The sequence below is a fragment of the Poecilia mexicana genome, unplaced genomic scaffold (genome assembly GCF_051168715.1).
Source record: "Poecilia mexicana isolate PSO_F unplaced genomic scaffold, ASM5116871v1 scaffold_7, whole genome shotgun sequence".
In the NCBI taxonomy this organism is placed as follows: domain Eukaryota; kingdom Metazoa; phylum Chordata; class Actinopteri; order Cyprinodontiformes; family Poeciliidae; genus Poecilia; species Poecilia mexicana.
Window position 1 is genome coordinate 22,778,710 of NW_028263376.1, and position 20,030 is coordinate 22,798,739.

The window sequence follows — 20,030 nt, forward strand, 5'->3', positions numbered from 1 at the left end:
GTAAATTTGAGCCTTTTATGATTATCCAACCATGTGAGTTGTTAAAATATCTAAATATCAAGAGAAATCAATTATAGCACAATGGTTAATTGCATTGGTACAAAATTTCTTGTGCACTAACAGCATGAAATGGCAAGGTGTGGGCACAAAATGGGTACATACTGGCAAGATTTAAACTGACCTGCAGCAACTATGTTGAACCTTTGATGATGTCAAGAACCCAATTACTAAGAGAGATGAATCTGCCCTTTTCTTTACTGTATTTTTTAATCACCATGTTCTTTTCTAAAGTGCTTTTTTTTTTATTCGTTGCGCAGATGTGCTTTTGTTGTCAGAGCATATTTTTCCTTGAGGAGCGGGGGAAAGCTACATCTATAAAGTATCTCCATCTACTTGTGCAGGTTTAATACTCATAACACGAGTTTAATTTAGATTCTTAGAAACACCGCTAAGAATCTGGACTGTGGTTTCTAGGCTCAGTTTGATAATGACAATCATATGTACCCTCGGTTCTACTGTATGAACAGGTAGATATGAAATGACAGTCAAGAAGTATCCGCCCGCTGTTGCGTAAGAGCCGTGTAAGGCGACCGGTTGGTCGGTAAAGCAGACGTGTTTATCCGCTTGTGAGGAAAAACAGTGAGAGGGAGGGAGCGATGTGGAGAGAGATGAAGAGGACGGAGGGGGCGTATATCCCTTCAGTAGCTCGTGGTTAGGGGAAGAGGCAGCGATAGTGGAAGATAGCTGGACATAGAGGAAGCCCTGGTGGTTATATTCTTCGGATAAAACGAGGAAGACTACATTTTTTCTGTCATTATCACAGAATGCCTTAGTCCCCCCCTCCCCTCCAGCCTGCCGCAACAGACGCCATCTGAAAGGATCCGGACAGACCTGCAGGTACGTCTTCCAGGCACCGACAGTTGCGTAGCAGCCGCTATGCGGGGATTCATTGCGCATTGATACTGTAGTGACGCTGCCTTTACCTGTGCCGGGCCGACTCACCGTTCAGGTTCAGGTTCCCACGCTACTAACCTGGGTTTCATTTAGTGGTGGTTGATAAAGGCTTCAGTTTTTTATTGTTATTATGATTTCCTGATTAGTAGTCGCACAGTCTTCATCCTAAAGGGCGCCAGGGAAAGGCTGGACAAGACAAATTTCACCCGGTGTTGTGCCGCAAAAAGCGCCCCCACCGATGTTAGGACAGTAACGGCGTTGCTACTCTCATTAATAGTTAACAACAACACCCTGATACTAATTTGTTACCCGCAAAGTGTAATAAAAGCTGCAAAGTCCTGAAGAACAAAGTTTATTGGTCTCATTTTTAGGTTACACGAAGTTAGTGTTTATTTTTTAGCTACACTGACTTGGAATTTATTGGCTAATAAAACTGAGCAGTGGAAGATTATGGAGGATCAGAAGTGTCATATTTCAATAAATGAATAAATCATTGTATACCTACGTATATATAGCATAAAGTACACACTTCAGCCAAAAAATAGAAAATCGCCAAATAGTTTCTTAATTTAATTATTTCAACGTAGAGTTTAGTCTGTCAATATCAAAGTCAGTGGGTCCAATATTATCAATATTATCATAGTTCAGATCAAATCACACTATTAGGTCAAATATATAGGACCTATTTAACAAGATACAGTGCTAGAGTCTGAAACCTTTTTGGCCATTTCTGAATTTGACTTATTACAATAAAGGAATGAAATCACAAGCATGCTCAATAAACTTGAATTTGGAAAATTAATCAGATCAGAGAAATAATTCAAATTACAATTGAAATACAGTGAAACTATGGACAAATACTTCCCATATAAAACATGTAATTTGAATGCATTCCTTCATTAATACTAACCCAAAATAAACACAAGGAAAATGTATGTCCCCATCTCTTCTCAGATGAAAAGGGTATAAGTAGGAGTCCACGGAAACTCCCTTTCAGACGCCTGAAGGATTAAACTAAGTCATAGTGCATTGCCAAAGAGGAACCATGAAATAAATAACTGAATTAGGCGTGTTATTTACCATTGCACTTGCAGATTAATTAAAAAAAATATTGGCACATTTTGTCATTTCTTTATTTGATGAGTTTGTTTCCAATTTTTTCTTGGAATTGTGAAAAATAAAAAGGATGTTTTTAATATACTTGTTGAATTGTGAGGCTGTTAATATTTCATAGATGCCTACAATAATTTTAACCTTTACAGACTACTGGAATCTAGGAGAGTTCTGACAGATTACCTTAATTTTAAAGAGAAGCATCACAACCCAAAACCAACACTTACACTTTTAGAAGAGCTTAAGTAAGATTTTACAGCTGGTTTGGTTAGGTCATAATGCAGAAGTCAACTCAAGAATTACCGAAAAGGGAGTAATATGACAAAAGATGACTTATGACTATGACTATGGCTCTGGCATCAAACAAATTATTAATTTCACTGTCTTCTAATGTTTCAAAGGCTTTTATTCTGACAAGATGAACAGAAAGTACTTTTCGTCGCAGGAACAAACTCTAAAAACGAAACCTTAAAGGAGACAGTGAAAAATAATAGAATAGAAATATCCTTTATTTCAAGTTCTATTATATCTGATACATTTTAAAGTTGCTCATCACTTCTATTCATCAGCCAACAGTTCATTTACTGACAAGTTGTTTGCAACCTCAACATAATTTTATTGCATCCAGCTGCAACAATACGAGACTTGGGTTCAAGCAGAGCTGTGGTTAACTCTCTGTAGTCTGCAAGGTTTATGACTTGTGATGCCTGTAATTTATTTCCCTGAGAGTGTCTTTGTGGCTTAGTGGGATTCAAAAGCCGTCTCAAAAAGTCAGCAGACTTGCTATCTTTCAGGGTGTGTTTCTGGCAATGCGCGGGAGCTAATTAAAACATCAGAGTCCGAACATGGTTGAAAAGATTGTAAAATTTGCACTTAACTTTCTTTCCATGGTTCTCCAGTCACGTGATTTCGCTGACAACTTGCATATAAAACAGAAAGAAATTGTCTGCAGGTCTCCTGTTTGAGGGAAGACAATTTGTTAAACAGAAAATTAAAGCATTGCAAGATTACCCCCTTTATGCATTGAAGCAGTTAAATGTCATTTAATTTTTATCAAAGTCAAAAGAATTCTATTAAAGTGAAGTGTTTGGATGATAATCTGATAATGGTGGAAGTCATATCCAATAATGGCAGGTCAAGGGAAAATTGGCTGATTCTGGTCTTTGGCTGATCAATTGGTGCATCTGTAATATTCTGGTTGCAGTTGTAGCCTTTGATCAGTGGTTCACTTCACCGATGAGCTTTAGAGATATTCTGGGGTCCATCACCTTTCACTGGAACATCCTCTCCATCAATGATCAAAAACATGCGGAACTGTTTCTGGAGCCTCTTTTCAACATCTCCTGTGTGGTCGATTTCTGACGTTTTGACTCCCCCCAACCTTCCCTACACACACACAAACACACACGCACACACACACACACACACACTGGGAGGCCTTCTTAACAACCTTCCTTGTCTGGGGGTAGATGGATCAGTTTGGTCTGACACTTATGCTCTGTGACCTCACCTGGAAAACTTTCTGGAAAATCAATTTTCCAGGTTAGGAGCTCAAATGTCTCGAGATCTAACAGTGAAACTTGAACAAAATAGTGAAGGGCATGTTTTTTTTTATTTTTTTTTTAAATTTTTTTTATTGTACTGGTAGTAAGGCGATACAGTGGGAGCTATTTGGAAACCGTGTGTTATTTCAAGGTGTGGAATTTTGTAACGGTTAATGGAAGGACCTCCCCCGTGACTCACATTCCAACACAACCACACATGCTCCTTCTTTCCCTTTTCTTCCTGTTTCTCACATACCTACATATTCACATACATTCACTTCCTAACACACCCACCCACGTTTCCACAGTCAGGACGAAGTACAAACAAGTTATACATCTGCACAGCTTGCTGATGGCTGAGCAGTAATGCTTTATGGTTATACACCACAGAGGAGAGAGGCGCTTTACATTTAGCTCCATATATGTTTATGCCTTTATATTCCCAACATAGTTATTTACACCTCTTACAGTCCCTCTCAACTTCTGCCTATCTGCACCGTTTCTGCAGAAAGCCGTCTTTCTGTAGCCTGATTCTCACCACTTCTTTTGTCATTTTGATATATGCTCTTTGCACACTTTCTCCTTTAATTAACATTGCAATATTTCCTCCTTATTAAGCTTGTTAGAACCACCTCTACAACAAATAAGAAAACCAGTCCAAGTAATAATAGCTATGGTTCAAGTTATTTCACTAAAAGGTTAGAATTCCTTAATTTTGTGTTTTATACAAAATCAAAATCTTCAAATCAAGAACCTGTAACTTTTATTTTACTCCTTACTGTTTTGTGGTGTATCCTGCTAGACCCCAGCTGGCACCTAAAAGAATACCAGAAATCAGCATCAGCCAAGAAAAGCTTGACTAGCACGTCTCCATTCTTCACTGATGAGTGAGACCATTAACTAACAGAACTATTGGAAAATGACCTACTTGTGAAAATTGCATGTTTGGGCTTGCCTTTTTTAATGTTTATATTTGCATTTCTTTTGTACTTCATTGCACTCCACATGTTTCTGACAGTTTAGATTAAAAAATAAATTGTATTTCAATCAACTCAAGACACATGTTTCTAGTTTAAAAAGTTCCATTGTACCCAATTTCACTAGCAGAACCAAAACACTGCTGGTCTTTGACACATAAAATCGAGTCTGAACCTTTAACAGAAGGAGACAGAAAGTCGTAGAGGTCTAAGCACCAGCAGCTGTGCAAAGCAATTGCCAAATTGCTGTCTGCAATTGGCAAAATTGTGATTTTAATCAGGAGCCATCCAATCAATTACTACGTAAACAAGATTCCAGCCATGACTCGGCTTTCTGTCCTTCGCGTGGTACTTCATGTACTCTGTGCTAAGAAAGCTGTGTTGTCCTCAGACCTTCACTAAAAATCTAAACCAAATTGTTGATGAGAAGCATTTGGATTGGTCTTAGTTAAGAAGACTGATCCTAGACTGGCAACAGACAGATAGAATCGCTCTAGCCAATGGAAACTTCACACTCTGTCATCCTGTCTGAAATCTAGTAAAAAGAAAATGAATGTTTGCAAGTAGGAGGGAGTCTCTGCAGAAGCATTACTGTGTGCGCGCCCCACCCACCCACACACACACACACACACACACACGCACACGCACACACACACACACACACACCTCCCAGGTTTCTTATGGAAAGTTTGTGCATTCACTCGTCATATTAAAACATGAGTGTGTAGACATGACATCAGTGCTGCGACGATTAACTGATTAGTAGCAGCTGTTGCAGCACTTACTCATGTGATTGTATAACAGCCAGGATATACCGTGGGCTAGGAGTTTATAGTAATCTCCAGATTGCTGCCTGCTACTGTACAGTTGGATTTTATCCACGGGCATTTCCTGCATCAAACAAGGCATGCATTGTGCAAGTAAGAGTGACGGCATGCAGACGACATGCTCACCATGTTGCATTTTAAATTCAGAGTGAAGTGTCTCAGAGAACCCCCTGGGCTTTACGAAGATAAAAATACTCGGGCCATGCACCCATCTGCCGTCCCCCCCTGTGAACAGTCTCAGAGGAACGTAATTTCTATTTGTGAGCCTATAGTGTGCGTATTTTAGTCACTGTTTGAGGGATTCTGGCTGCAGCACGCACAGATGTGTCAGGGTCAAGAGAATGAACAACGTTTGCTCAACAGCGTACTGAAGCAGACATGAGGAAGGCTGATTAGTGGTGTCTGACTGAAGTGATTTGTCCTTTTTCCCCCAAATTCAAACTGTTTGGATGAGCTGAAACTAAATTCACTCTTATTTGTATTGGTCCAGTGGACCAGAACATTCTGCTCTGTTTTTGGCTTCTGGAAAAGAGATTGATTAATTGTGACAACATTTCAAAAATAGAAATCAAGAGTTTCTCTCAGTAATCTCTGCTTTGTCTCAGCATATTCTCGTATTTCTGACCATAGGTTTACACTCAAATCATTTGTATCTAGGTGGAAATAGTGTAACATACTCCATTACCAAAGAAGTAAGTTGAGAATGCACACCTGCATATGGAACTATATTGCAGTTTCTCTCTTTTTGCATAACTTCCTGGACTGATTGCCACGTTTGATCAAACCAGTTCACCATGCTGTGTAGTTTCCATGTGTCCATGTCTTACTTTTATGAAACGTCTGCCTTTGTTTCTGTCACTTTGTATTAACGAGCTTCTCCGACTCCCCCATCATCTGTTCTATATTTGCATCCCTCCACACTTCTCTCCGTATTAATAGTATTGCCAGTCTCCTCGCTTTCATCAGCTTGCCTCATTGTGCCCTCTACTATCAGCCACATCAAACCTCTTTCACCTTCTGCGCTTCTCTATCTGTATTTTCTCTTCTCTTTTCAAAATACCACTTCCACATCACCAGATTCTGGCATTGCATTCCAGTTATTTTGTTCTGCCTCTATCATTTGGATGTTATCTACCATGCAAAGCTGTGCAGCTGAAAAACAAGGTAGAAGAAGAGAGGGAAAGGGGGTGGAATTTGTTTTTTTTTTTTTTTTTGAAAATGGAGAGACAGAAGACGAGGTAGCTGAAAGAGGAAAAAAAATAAACACTGAGGCTACTGTGAGTGGGCGGAGAGTGAGATGTTCTAACAGTTGTATTCCTGTACACACTGATGTTTACAGGAATACATGTGGACCACTGTACAGACTCACTAAACACAAGATTTAGATTTCCTGAGGATGCGTAGAGAATTTCAACCTGGATTTTTTTCGCATGTATAAACTGCATGCTCACTCACTTGCACATTCCCAGACACATTTTCCATATACTCACACAGATTACCTTAAGCATGTTTGGAAGCCCAGAATACACGAGCAAACCCTTGTGTGTGACTACGGTGACTTTTCTGAGGTCTAATCATCATGGATGTGAATGAATGCAGGGTGACTCATTCGCAGCAAAATAAAATCTCCCATAGCCACTGATTTCTATTTTCTGAGCTTCCCCTTCCCTTCCAGCTGAAGTTTTACTTTGTGGCGACACTGTTCCCAAAGGTTGTCTCCCACTCTGAGTCATAGGTAGAAACTGACGTGAAAGAGAAAGATTTATGCAAGTTGGAGAACAAAAAGATGGGTGTTGCGGGATTTTACTGGCAGTTGTTTGGTTCGATCACTTCTAAGAATGCACAGTCCTCAAGGGCCTGGGGGAGTCGCATGTCACCTGGCTCTCTGATATACGACGGTCAGCCTCACAGCCTCTGGCATCACGACTCGGATAGCTTCTAAATAAGCCCTCCTACTTAGAAGCAAACACAGAGAAGACATGTGGAGGAAATAATCTTGATATTTTCCCAAAGAACCTTTTAAGGCACAGATAGGAGGGAAAAAGTTATTGTACCCATCTGTCACTGACTGAAACCATCTGTGACTCCCTTCATTTTTGATTTGGTCTGTCATTTTGATTTACCACAGAAAGTTGAAACCAGATATTCACAAACACAAAAGCTACATGACCTTATTATTTTTGCTCCTGGTCTGACCAGTTTGGTCTTTTCCCATTTTAAGTCAGAAAGAATTACCAAGATTTTTTCCTGTCTTGCTAAATATCAGAATGATATTTAGCAATATATCATTGCACATCCAAACACCTTATAGAAGCACATCCAAACACCTTATAGATGTATTTTGAAGCAACACCCAAACACTATGCTTTTTTTTATTTGGAAAGAAAAGCAATCAGGAACAGATATCAAGAAGAACGTTTTGGATCTCCACAAGTCTGTTTCATTCTTGTGTACAAGTTTCAGATACCTGGAGGTGCCACTTTCATCTGTTCAAACAAACTTACACAAGTAGAAACACCATGTAAATGTCTGGCCTTTACAGCTTTCTGGAGAGAGACGTGTTGTGTATCCCAGAGGGTGTTGTGTATCCCAGAGGTCAACATGTTTTAGTGCAAAATGTTTGCATCAGCCCAAGAACCAAAACCCCTTCGGAAGAGCTTGGCTGATGCTTTGTCATTCATAATAAAATGAATCCTGTCCCAACATGGCCTGAAAGGAAACTCAGTAATAAGGTGGAACCATCACTCCTAAAGCAACGCAGCAAACCATGTTACAATTTGCATGTGCTCTCAGAAACAAAGAACAGAATTGTGTTTGGCCAAAACGACCAGTCATATATAAAGGAGGTTAAAGGAGAAACTTGCAAACCTGCAAGGACAAAATTGATCAATTGTGACTTTTAAAATACTTTTAGCAACATACATAAAGAACATGGTTAGCATTACAAAACTGCACTCTCCGTTTGTATGCTCTAGAGAAAGTACATTTTTATCTTAACTCCAAAAGGCTACCAACATATCCAAATCCATTATGTACCATGAGAGAATAAAAGCTCAAAAAGATAAAACACAGTGACATTGCTGTCCTTTCTTCAGCTTTCCTGGCACCTACTGAAAATTATGCCCTCTCACATCAGAAAAAGATCTGTTTGTCTTTTAAACAGCCGGTCATCAATCTCGGCTTACCGTACTGAAGATCACCCAATTCCACTTGCAGGGCATTTTCTTTGTGTGCATTTCTAAGGTTAAAATTACTCTAACAAAATAAATTAAAAACATATCAGTCTTTTTAAACTTAATTCTGTAATTATCTCTGTTTAATTATTATGTATTTTCTCCTTTTCCCCAACAGTGGAAGGATGGTGTGACAAATAAGCCCCAATTCCCTGAAGGTTCACTTCGCTTCCTTGCTGAATATGGCTCTCAAGCTGCTCCTGTTCCATACCTTGATCCTATTCTTCTTCCATTTATCCGGTGCACAGACCATCATTGGTTCCTCCTCTTCCTTCACAACTCTGAACTTGCCTAGCAACCCACCTTCACCTACCAAGCAGACAATTAGATTCTGGCCTTCTTTGCCTCCCAGAGGACGCACCGATCTTCCCATCAGAGTAACAATCCGGGAAAGGTTTACAGCTTTGAATGCAGTGGAGCAGGGGCATCGGATGATCCATCCAACGACACAGCTCAACCCATCTTTAAGTTTTACGCAATCTCCACAGAATTTTACAAGGGGGCAAATTGCAACCCAACCAATTGTCTCAAGACCCAGGACTGACACAGCTAGTTTAACATTCATCAAGGCTTTAAAAGGGGAAGAAGCTGCCATAACTCCACCTTTTCCCACTTTGCCATCCCATCCAAGTCTTGCAGAAGAGAGATCAATCGAACGCTCAGAGGATGTTGATTCCCAAGGGTTGGGATCAGGCAGAGCCCTGGCAGAGGAGAAATCAACTGGTCATCAACCAACAGTTGCTGAGGAGATGGCTCAGTATCGACCACAGGCGCAGACCATGACCTCCAAAGTTACGGACGAAGAAACACCATCACTGGATTATCAGAATGATGAAACTCACCTGTTTTCGTTGACAACCATCAGTGCAACCTCTACAGTAACACAACAAACACCTAAGGCTGTGGAATTAACGGGTAAGATATCTTTATGACCACCTGTCTAATTATTGTCCCCCATTTGCTGCCAAAACATCTCTGACCTCTTGAGGCATCAAATCCACAAGATCAGATCAGATCTGGTGCTTAGATGTTAGTAAGGGATCCTTTAGGTCCTTCAAGTTGTGAGGTGGGAGTTCCATGAATCAGATTTGTTTGCCCACCTCAGGATGGATTGGATTAAATCGGGTTTTGGGGAATTTCAACATATCAACACCTCACCGATTAGTAGGAGAGGTCTGAGTCATTATAGAAGACTAATTTCACCCCAATTGGTGTGTGGGGTGGAATTGCAATATCACATGAAACAAAATGTGCATTCTGACACTTTTCTCTACCATCTGCTGGCCAACCTTAACTCAGCATAAGTGAGCATTGGCTGCCCATGCTGCAGACTTGGTAAACACCTGAAGATCTTCAATTAAAAGACATATTTTTTTACTTCACCTTTCACTAGTCATAATGTTATGCGATATTACCATATGCATGTAACAGTTTCATAGCTTTTTGAAGTTGGGATTAAATGTCACTTGAATGTCTCAAAATATATTATCCTCCATTTTTAGGTACACTTGCAGCAAATCACCCTTCCAGTGACCGACTTCAGCCAAAGCAGGGCTCCTCTGCTGTGACATCTCCGAAACCCACGTCAAGCTCCGCTGGTAAACAGCCACAGACTGCAGAACAACCTGTCACAAACAGAAGCCCAGCTGGTCCGAATCCAAACAGTTCAACAGAACAAGAAACCCACACATCTACAACTGGTCTTCCACCTACTCCGGAGGCTGGTTGGACAGTTACAACTCCAAGTGTCAAAACAGCAGAAAAAGGAAAAAATACATCGAGAACTACTGTGCCGTCGAGAGGTAAGAAACAAGAATCTACATGTTCTGGAGTTACAACCACTTTCAGAGTTTCCTTTGTCCTCTGATCATTCAGAAAATAATTATTTATACAGCTGGAACCTTTTTCTTTCTTTTTTTTTTTTTTTTTTTTACTGGAAAAGGCTTCAAAGGAAAGGAAAAAGGAGACAAGTTTTTCCATAGAAAGGGGGGCTGTAGTTGGGGTCAACAAAAGTGAGCGACTAAAGTATGAGCAGGAGGTGAGAGGAAGTGGGTGGGTAGGACTGAAGGAAAAGGGCAAGAGGGAAGCAAATAGGATCTCAGAGGAAGTAATGCAAAGGAGAAAGTAGACAGAGAGGGGGACGGTGTGGGAGAAGAAAGGTATATGGAGAACAGAGAGTGGGGATGAAAGCCAAATGCAGAGAGAAAAAGATGAAGGCAGGCGAGACAGTAAAAAATAAATAAAGGAACATTACACATGGAGCTCAAGAGACAGTCACAGCACATTTAAAGGGAGGCATTACTGGTAACATAACCACGCTTTTCTTAGCCGATCATTTTTGCAGCTGTTCTTTTGCTTGAAGTTCAGTTCAGTCAAAGTCAGTGTCTCCCTTTTAAACCCATATTAGGAAGTAAGAGCAGCGGTGCTTAGTGTACAAAGAACACACAGGTTAGTCCAAGACACTCAGGGTTGTCTGATGAGCATGAAATGACTAAACAGTATACCAGAAGTATTTATGTTTTACTCAGTAACCACAGTACACGTGTAATAAACAGTACAATGCAGTAACTTTGACGAAGAGCATGCCCTCATCTGTTTACTTCAGGGCAGTTTTTCCAAAACCTTTCAGCTTCTGACTCCCCAAGTACCAGTGAAAGGGCTTTTTGATCCCAACTAACCAGTTAAAGATGGTTATTATAGCAGCACAAACAATATCAACTACCAGTGAATTTAATTTTGCTGCAAGAATTTTTAGCAGTACATTCTTTTTTTATATAAATTTATAGCATAAAAAAAAATCTAAAATAATTTATTTATCCGAAAGGGGAATTGAATATTATTGGAACTCATATCCAAGTATTTTCAAAGATCTGCTGTGATTATTGGTGATACTGTGGGCAGGATGAATCTCCAGAAGCAGTCAGTCTTGCAACAAATTCGAAGAGGCCTCTGACTGAGGACTGTTGCTGCATAATGGTTTCATCACCGTCATGACAGCGGTGACAGTATGTGGGCAGCAGAGACAGTATTCCACAGGGACATGTCCCAGATGACATAATCAGTTCTTGAGAATCCACCTCATTTGTTTCCCTGCTTCTTAACAGCCATGTTTGCCAAATTTCTAAGGAACTGTGATGGGTGACACTCCTTTAGCTTTCACAGAATGAGTATCTGTGTTTTTTTTCTGAATAAGAATGTGAAGTTGGGAGAGGGGCACTGCTGTGTTAGTTTTATTTCATTTAAAGGACTTTAAATGGGAGGAACAATTAAACTGCAGCTCTAAGTTTGTAACTTCTAGTGTACATTCTTAACACCTGCATGCATAAAAATATATTTCTCCATTTAAAATATATCACACTTAACAGGTTAATGCACATAAGTGTATGTTGCTTTAAAATAATATATATATATATATATATATATATATATATATATATATATATATATATATATATATATATATATATATATAAAACCACAAGACCAGTGTAATGTCTATTTCCATGTTTTTGGATGCTTTACATGTGGTAGAACGTTTGTTTCTCATTGATTAGCACGACAATTGCATAAAAAGTAAATATGATCATGTCTGCTACAGGATAAATAACTGATGTATGCAGTCATATTAAGTCCTGTACGATTTAACAGACCAATAAACAACGTAAACTGATGTCATTTCCACCCTACTGAAAGACTGTACTATTTGTCAGTGGAATATTTTAACCACTTCTGGAATTAATACCAAGGGATGTAGAGTTAGAAGAGCTAATGTGACTTATACCAAGTTTACATTTTATGCTTTGTTGAGAGATTTCAAGTATCCTTGTCCAGAATGTTACCAAAATTTTATAAGTTAAAGTTTTCCAGCCCTTTTTAAGGCTGAATTGGTGGAATTACTATGATCAAAAGAGCCTCTCAGTCTGTTGTCACAACAGTCTTGGTAAAAAAAAGTATATATATTTTACTTTCAACCAATGCTTTGCTATGCTTTGGTATGATAACATAGCATTAGTTTTTGTGTGAATTTTCCTACCAGTAACTAGTTTTTTAACAGGGTCATTTGATATTTTATTTCTTTCCTGACATATGATGAAAGTGCCAGTTTTAAAGAGAAAACAAAAAGGTTGAGGTGAGCCTAAGTGTGCCCAGCTGTGCAATGTGATCGGCACATCTGGAATGTGTCTGGATCTCATCCCAGTTTGGTGAAAAAATGTTGAAGGAAGTAAAACATACCTTTATGTAAATAAAGAAGCGTGTCTGAGATGTGTATGCAAAGCGCTTTTACTTTGTGAGGCCCAGGAGTGCGTCAATGGAAGGAGGGAGGGAACATAAAGGGTGAAACCTATGTGGGAGTGAGTCAGTTTTATGGAGGTAAAGAGTACTTCAAGTGACTAGAGGTTTGAAAGTTTTACCACTGATCTTCTTATCGTTAAAAATGGCTGAAGATGATTTACAATGAAGTCATCAAGTCGGATATCCTGTTGCTTAAAGTTCATAAGATCACCTTTCTCATGGCTATGTTTTCTGTTTTTCCTTAAAATGAAAACTAGAAGAAATCTTAGCACTGAATATGATCATAATACAACTGGGTGTTTCCAGGTTCTTCCAGTTGGATAAAGTTATGAGCTCTGTGCAAACAGGAGCCTGAGTCATAATGAGCAAATTATAAACAGAGAGAAGCAAATTTGTCCCATGTGGCATTCTGGTAATCTCTGAATTTGAGCAGAGCTTGCCTGATATAAATTTATTGTGACACTGAGCTGTGCTGCATAATAAAGATGTTCTTGTTAATTGTATAATCTCAATTAAGCCACACAGTTACTCTGAATTTCAACTATTCTTACTAAGCAAGAATGACCAAATGAATTCAGAAAGAAATTTAATTCATCAGTGATTCCAGCTGGCCACCTTCGTGGTTGTTTTTAGTGCATCATACTGACATATTATTCTATGATGGTGAGCTTCACCCCTCTAGTGGATCTCAGTGGTACTACATGCTCTTTCACTGATTCCTAATACTTTAAGATAGTTGAACATTTGTCTGTTGTGATAAAAAAAAAAAATACTAATCATAGGCTTGTTCTACCTTTCAGGGGACTCTTCACTTCTTACAACCGGTGTTGTTCCTGTGATCCGACCCAGATTTGGCCCCACGTATCAGAACGAGAGGAACCGCTCTGTTCTGTTGGGATATCCACAGCAAGCTCCACACTCCACTTTTAATCCAGCCCCATCTCCAAGTGCCATTCCCTCTACGAATGGCACACTTCTTTATTGGGGTGAGTTGAGCCGCACGTTGGCTTTTGCCTGGGAACTGCATGTCTACGGCACAGCAAGCCTCTTCCTGCTCCTGTTTGCTGGAGCTGCCCTCGGCCTGACTCTGTCCCCTGGAGCGAACTGTCCTCATCGCGGGGCTCTTGGACTTGCCAATGCTCTGTTGTTTCTGGCTGGAGGCCTCAGGGCAGTTCTGTTTTTCTTCGACCCTTATAGGACACGAGGCATCTTCCCTCGCACAGCAGTTACGGCCCTCTACAACCTGCCTCTTCACCTCTTGGTTTGGGCCCAGGCGTCCCTAGTACTTCTTGCACTGAGGGTGGCAGGAGTCAGTGTGTTACCTCCAACCTTAGAGCACCCCCCTCTGGTGGCTGTGCTTACTGTGTTGCAGTGTACACTACTGTTAGCTGCTGATCTGTTGTCTCCAGCTCTGTCTCCTGTAGTACCAGTAACCCTACAGGTCCTGTCCCTATGTTGGGGCCTTGGTATCTGTTTGGGCTATCTTTGCTATGTATTTCCACGTATACGCTGCCCTGCTCTTCCCCAACACAGTGTTCCTGTTGAGGCAAGGAGGAAGACCTGGACGGGGAGCCAAAAAACAGCAGTGATTCTGGGAAGAGTGCTGGCAGTCTGTGCAGTTCTTGGAGCATTATGCTGCGGTTTGCATGTCCACGCTACCTTGTGGCTCTATGGACTGTTAGGAGACTGGAAGCGTTTCAGCTGGGGGTGGTGGTTGGTGCATTTCTGGGCTCGGCTGCTGGAACTAACCTGGGGTTTTTTCCTGCTACTAATGGGATCCTGGGTGTTCTGGAGGCCCGTCACCTGCCGGGCAAGGGAGGAAGGAGGGCAGGATGGAAGCACAGTGGATCTCCCAACTCCTGGTCAGTCTGTTGGTTCCCCTCAAAGACATACATGCTGGTCTAAGATAGTCCAAAGTCTGAGAGGTAAACCCTGCAGAAAGTCTGAAAGTAATGGTGTGGGAGGCGGAACAGGGGGAGCAGGAGGACCAGGAGAAGTGCCGAACAACTGGGCTGGACAAGAGCGACCTGGAGCTGATATCAGCAAGAGTCTTATTAGGAACCAGGACCATGAGCAGAATATGGCCCAGCCGCGCTTGGTCAAAGATAGTAACTATGGACGTAACCATGGGGGCCACCCTGAGGACCGAGGCATATCTGAGGATTCCACCAGCTCCCTGCTGAGACTGCAGACTCTGGGTCAACCTCCACATCGCTCAGTGAGTGGCAGCCTGGATCAGGACAGAGATACATCTCTGTCTTTCTATGAATTTGACTTGCGGCCTCCCTCCCCTATTGACCTGACTCGCAGCATTGACGAGGCTCTGCACAGAGAACATTTGGTCACAGGAGGGAGCCTGTTTCATCCTGTAATCCAGACTCCTTCTCCGGGCTCTGGGATCAGCCAGGAGCATTGGCTTCGCAGGAACAGTGATCCTCAGCTGCTTTCTGAGAGCAGCGAAGCCCCAACAGAGTCTTCCATGCCTCTGGGGGGTAGCGTTCTCAGCAGCGTACCCAGCAGACAGGTGACTGCTCCACCCACGCCATCCCACCAGGGTCACAGGTGGGCTGGGAATGGTATGGTCAACGTTCCCTCATCAGTGTCTTGCCCAGTGTCGCTTCGCCCCTCCAGAACATCTACAGGGAATTTGGGTGAGGATGGCGTGGATGACACTCGGCCATTTATCACCCCAGATTCTGAAAGGGCGCGAGCAAGAGCTGCGAGACCCGTTGGTTCACGCAGTTACCTGGAAGTGAGTCGACATGATGATTCTGCCAGTGTCAGCAGTGAAATTATAGACCTTTGAACCACACAATGGACATAAAGACCAGTGACTGCACTTCAGATTTTCACACGTTTGTTTCAGATTAATGCAGGGGAGATCTGATCAGACTTCCTCAAGTTGGCTTAAAAATAGGAACCAGTTTAATAGAAACTTTAGGTGATTGGTATTAAGATCATCACCTTTATCTTTAAAGTCGTTTTGTTTCAAAGATTTACCAGGTGAATGGATTTTACTCTAACTGGGAGATACGACATGTTTGACACACTACCCACACAGCTCTTTCCATTTTTTTCACTCACATAATTTTATCATACGCTGTGTTTCCACTGCAAGAACCTTTTCCAGGAATCAGGACAGTTTGTTTTTCACTCCCATTATTTCCACTGCTAGAGCCAGAGCAATATCAGCAGGGTAAAGAGTAGAAAGAAATCTTCGGGTAGGAAAAAAAAAAAGAAAAAAAGAAAAATAGCAACTCATAGTGAGTATCTCAGTGTTTTGTACTGCTTATATTCAAATACAATAATAGAATCACCTAATCTTAATGGAAAGATAAATTAAATGACTTCTACCAAATGCTGACTGCATTTGTTCATCTGTAAAGACAAAGCTGATTTGAGACAAACTCTTGAATCTGTGATGTGTGTTTTACAAATTGATTTTAGGTTACATAGAAATCAGGCATCCGACTGCTGTTAAGCATGTGTTATTCTCACTCCTTCAATGATTTAGTTTTTTGAAAATATGGGATACAATCTTTAGTTTTGAATTATTTTTCTTTTTCTTTTGTTAGTGTAGCCACTGTGAAATAACTACATAGGACACCGGGCTATATACCAGTGGTCTAGCTGACTCTGAAGCTGGAACTCAGAGCAGGAAATCATAACCAGGTTCAGAGCTTTCTAGTTGCAAGTTGAAAAATAAAAGGTATTAAGCATTTGTTTTGGTGACATCTACCAGTAGCAAAGCAAGCTGATAATATACTTCTATTTTATTTTTCTCAAACACAATACTAACATTTTAACAAGTAGATAAGTGAAAGCACTTATTGTACCACTGGTTTAATAAGATACATACATCCAGAAGAGCTTAGTTCAAAGTTTATACCAGTAACTTCCTCTACAATGTGGATGCACACAGCAGGTTTGCTCTTTGCCTTACAACTTTCAGTGTTGGAATTCCGACTTTAGGAGACATTCTTGTTATTCCGACTGACCTTGAAATTCCAATGTCCAAGTACAGCTTGGTTTCCTCTCTTCTGGTCGGATCCAAATATGGGTAAAGTCTGAGCAGACAAGACTTGTTTAGTTTGTCACCGTTGCACATTTTGACAAAGTTTAGAGCAGCTTTCATAAGTTATAATTTGTAGTGGCTGTGATAAAATCAATAAACATGTATTGCAGAAAATTCCAGCTTTTTTTTTGTGACCTAAGCCTCTTTCCAAAATACTGGATGAAGAAGATTTCAATCAGTGTTATTCCATTGATCCTGTCAGCATCAGAATAAACAACATTGTTTAATACGCTGCAGTACAAACACACGCAACACACGTGCGGGCTAAAACAGGAGGGTCCGACAAAATAGGATCTGGGTTGCAAAGTGGAAACACACTTACACGTAATTCTGAGTTTAACTTTTTTGGGACCAGACTTATATTAGACGAGGAAACATTTTAGCAGCTGTGTGATGTGCTCAAGATTAGTGATGAAGGTGGTAATTCTCCTTTTATTGTATGAAATAAAGTGGTTTAAAATGATCAACTTCCTGTAATGTGACTAAGTGTTAAAGGTCCCATTTGTTTCCATGAAAGAATTCCTAAGCATATCATTGGTTGTAAATTTTTTTTAGTTTTTTTTTCTTCTAACTTCTTTTGTTATGTAAAGATGTGCCATACATAATCATGACTGGTTCCTGTGCTGTTCTCTCTCTAGGGTCTTAGCATTTGTATCATGGTGACTCAGCAGCAGATTATGTGTAAGCTCTTATCTTGCTGTCGCTGTTGTACTCGTTTGTTTTGTCTTATAAGTTAAAGCTGGTTACATAAAGATACAGGCAGTCAACAACAACCAGAGAAGCCCCCCATGCTGCTGAGGATAGTAGCTGTTTAAGATACCATATTGAATTCCCATGAGTTCGATGCATTTTATTATCTTGGGCTACTGCAGAACAATGCTTGTGGGATACCACCTGTTAATAACCAATGCCTTTGAGTGCATTTTTGCAGAATCTGAATCAGATTTTTAAACAGATCATTTGTATTGAATTATATGCTGCACAGCTTTGCAGGGCTGCAACACACAGGACTGGCTTGGCTTGAACTTCAAAACACTTATTAGACCTGAGTCAGTGACAAAGCACTTACCTGTTTAGACTGAAGTATTTTACTACTATCTTTTAGAGATTAAATGTACAAGTCACAATGTAAATACTGTCCTTTCTAGTGTCCATGAATAAAGTTTAGTTTGAAACATAGTTGTTACTGTGAAGGACAATCTTAAGTGGTATTTCTAAAAGCTCAGGTTGGAGTGAATCAGACTTTTGGTTTTTAAATTGAGTTCACAGGTATCGGCAAAATAAATTTTAGTCAAATAAATTTTAGTCAAATAAATTTGCCTTAAAAATAATACTTTTTTGAGTTTAGGAAAAATTCTGCACAGATAGAAAGTATTTATGTTTCATAAGTGTCAATTCTGAGCCTGTTTTTAACCCCCAAACTGACTGATAGATGAAAGTTGGAGGACAGATGGATTTGCCTTCAACTCTTCCTCAGACGCAAGAATAATGTCAAAAAATAATTTAAAAAAAACAACACACACACACACACACACACATTGATAACTTTGTTAGACGAAGAACACAGTAACTGGATGTTCTACTGTTACCTAAGACAATAAATTCCTATATTTTTAATTAGATAGAATTTCTAATTTATTTAAAAGGGGCCAGCATACATAAATTAGTAGGTCAAATGTACTCAAGTTAGCCAATAGACTTGTTAGTCATCAGCAGTCCTTCTGCCTCATGTAAACCCAGAAATTTACTTATAAAGAACCAATTCCCATCAAAGGTCACAAAAAGGATCTCCAATCCATATCCAAGTTTATTAAGTCAAGTTTCTTCCAGTTTATATTCAAATCAGTCCAAATTACCGTGCATAATCAAATTTTAAAATTAGCTGCAGATGCAGTTCCTTACAGACCAATTCAATGTGGATTACTATAAGACACAGCCAAGTTTAGTTGATTATATAATTCCAGATAGCAAAGTTATCTATGGAAAATTCTGTCACTACTTTTGTCATTTATTGCAAGGGAAGTGTACTAAAAAACATGTTACACAGTCTAAACCTGAAAATGTGTGTTGCTTTTAATGCACCTCTGTTCTGTGATCGGGTTGCAATTATCCAGTCACTTTGGGGTATAAATAACACCAGATTTATGAATTAAAAGTTTAATTTTGGCTCACAATCGTACATTTATAGACTTAATGTCCTTAACTTTTGGAACAAAACATCTTTTGTAGACATAAATTATTTTCTTCAGCATCAATTTTAGCATCTTGAACTAAACTTACAGGGTAAAGAAGTTTGCTTTATACTTTCAGGCTTTGTGAACTTGAACTAGCAAGACTCCAACCTGAGCGCAGATATTGCTCATGAGCTGTGCAGATGACTTTACCTGTTGAGATGAACAGGTAGTTTTGGGGATGATACTTGATATAGAAAGGTCTGTTATATTATTGCAAGTTTTATAAAGTGTCTAGATAATCTAAATTTGTTGGATGTAGATTTTTGCTTTGTTTCTGTTCATATAAGACATGTTTGTTGAGCCATGTGTATAGTCTGTTTATTCTTTTGAATCCATTTTTTGCTCTCGTTGCATTTTCAGTATGTATTGTTAGACAAATAAGAATTTAAAGATATTGTCATTAAGTCTAGTTCCTGATGCCTTTTTCCTCTTTGCAGATGATTCATCACTCGTTTTCTGATTACTTTTGTCTGACCTGCAGTACCTCCTACTGATGTGAGATGCTTGTTGAGTTTTTTTTACAGTGTGGTGCGTCTTTTTTGTTGCCGTCGACATTCCAATGAGCCGGTATTATTTCACTGTACGAGGACTTGTCTAAATGGCTACTGTGGTTCCTCCAGCTCCCTCAGGGTTGCCCCGTGAAGCAGTATGTGCCATAGAAAATACATATAATGTTCCCTGTGCAGTGCAGTCTGTTTACTTTGCTCATTGAACTCTTTGTTCATGTATTTCCTGCTGCTTTTCACATATGAACTTAAATAAAAACCTAAAATCCTTAAG

General features: G+C 39.9%; 1 protein-coding gene across 1 annotated transcript; it reads left to right on the forward strand.

Annotated features, from left to right (window-relative positions):
* The first annotated feature begins 638 nt into the window (after positions 1-638).
* LOC106932077 (proline-rich transmembrane protein 4) lies at positions 639-20,029 on the forward strand. Its single transcript, XM_015010567.2, has 4 exons — positions 639-897; positions 8,767-9,563; positions 10,151-10,450; positions 13,742-20,029. The coding sequence occupies exons 2-4, from the start codon at positions 8,831-8,833 to the stop codon at positions 15,745-15,747; spliced, it is 3,039 nt and encodes a 1,012-aa protein (XP_014866053.2). The 5' UTR covers positions 639-897; positions 8,767-8,830; the 3' UTR covers positions 15,748-20,029.
* The last annotated feature ends 1 nt before the right edge of the window (position 20,030 follows it).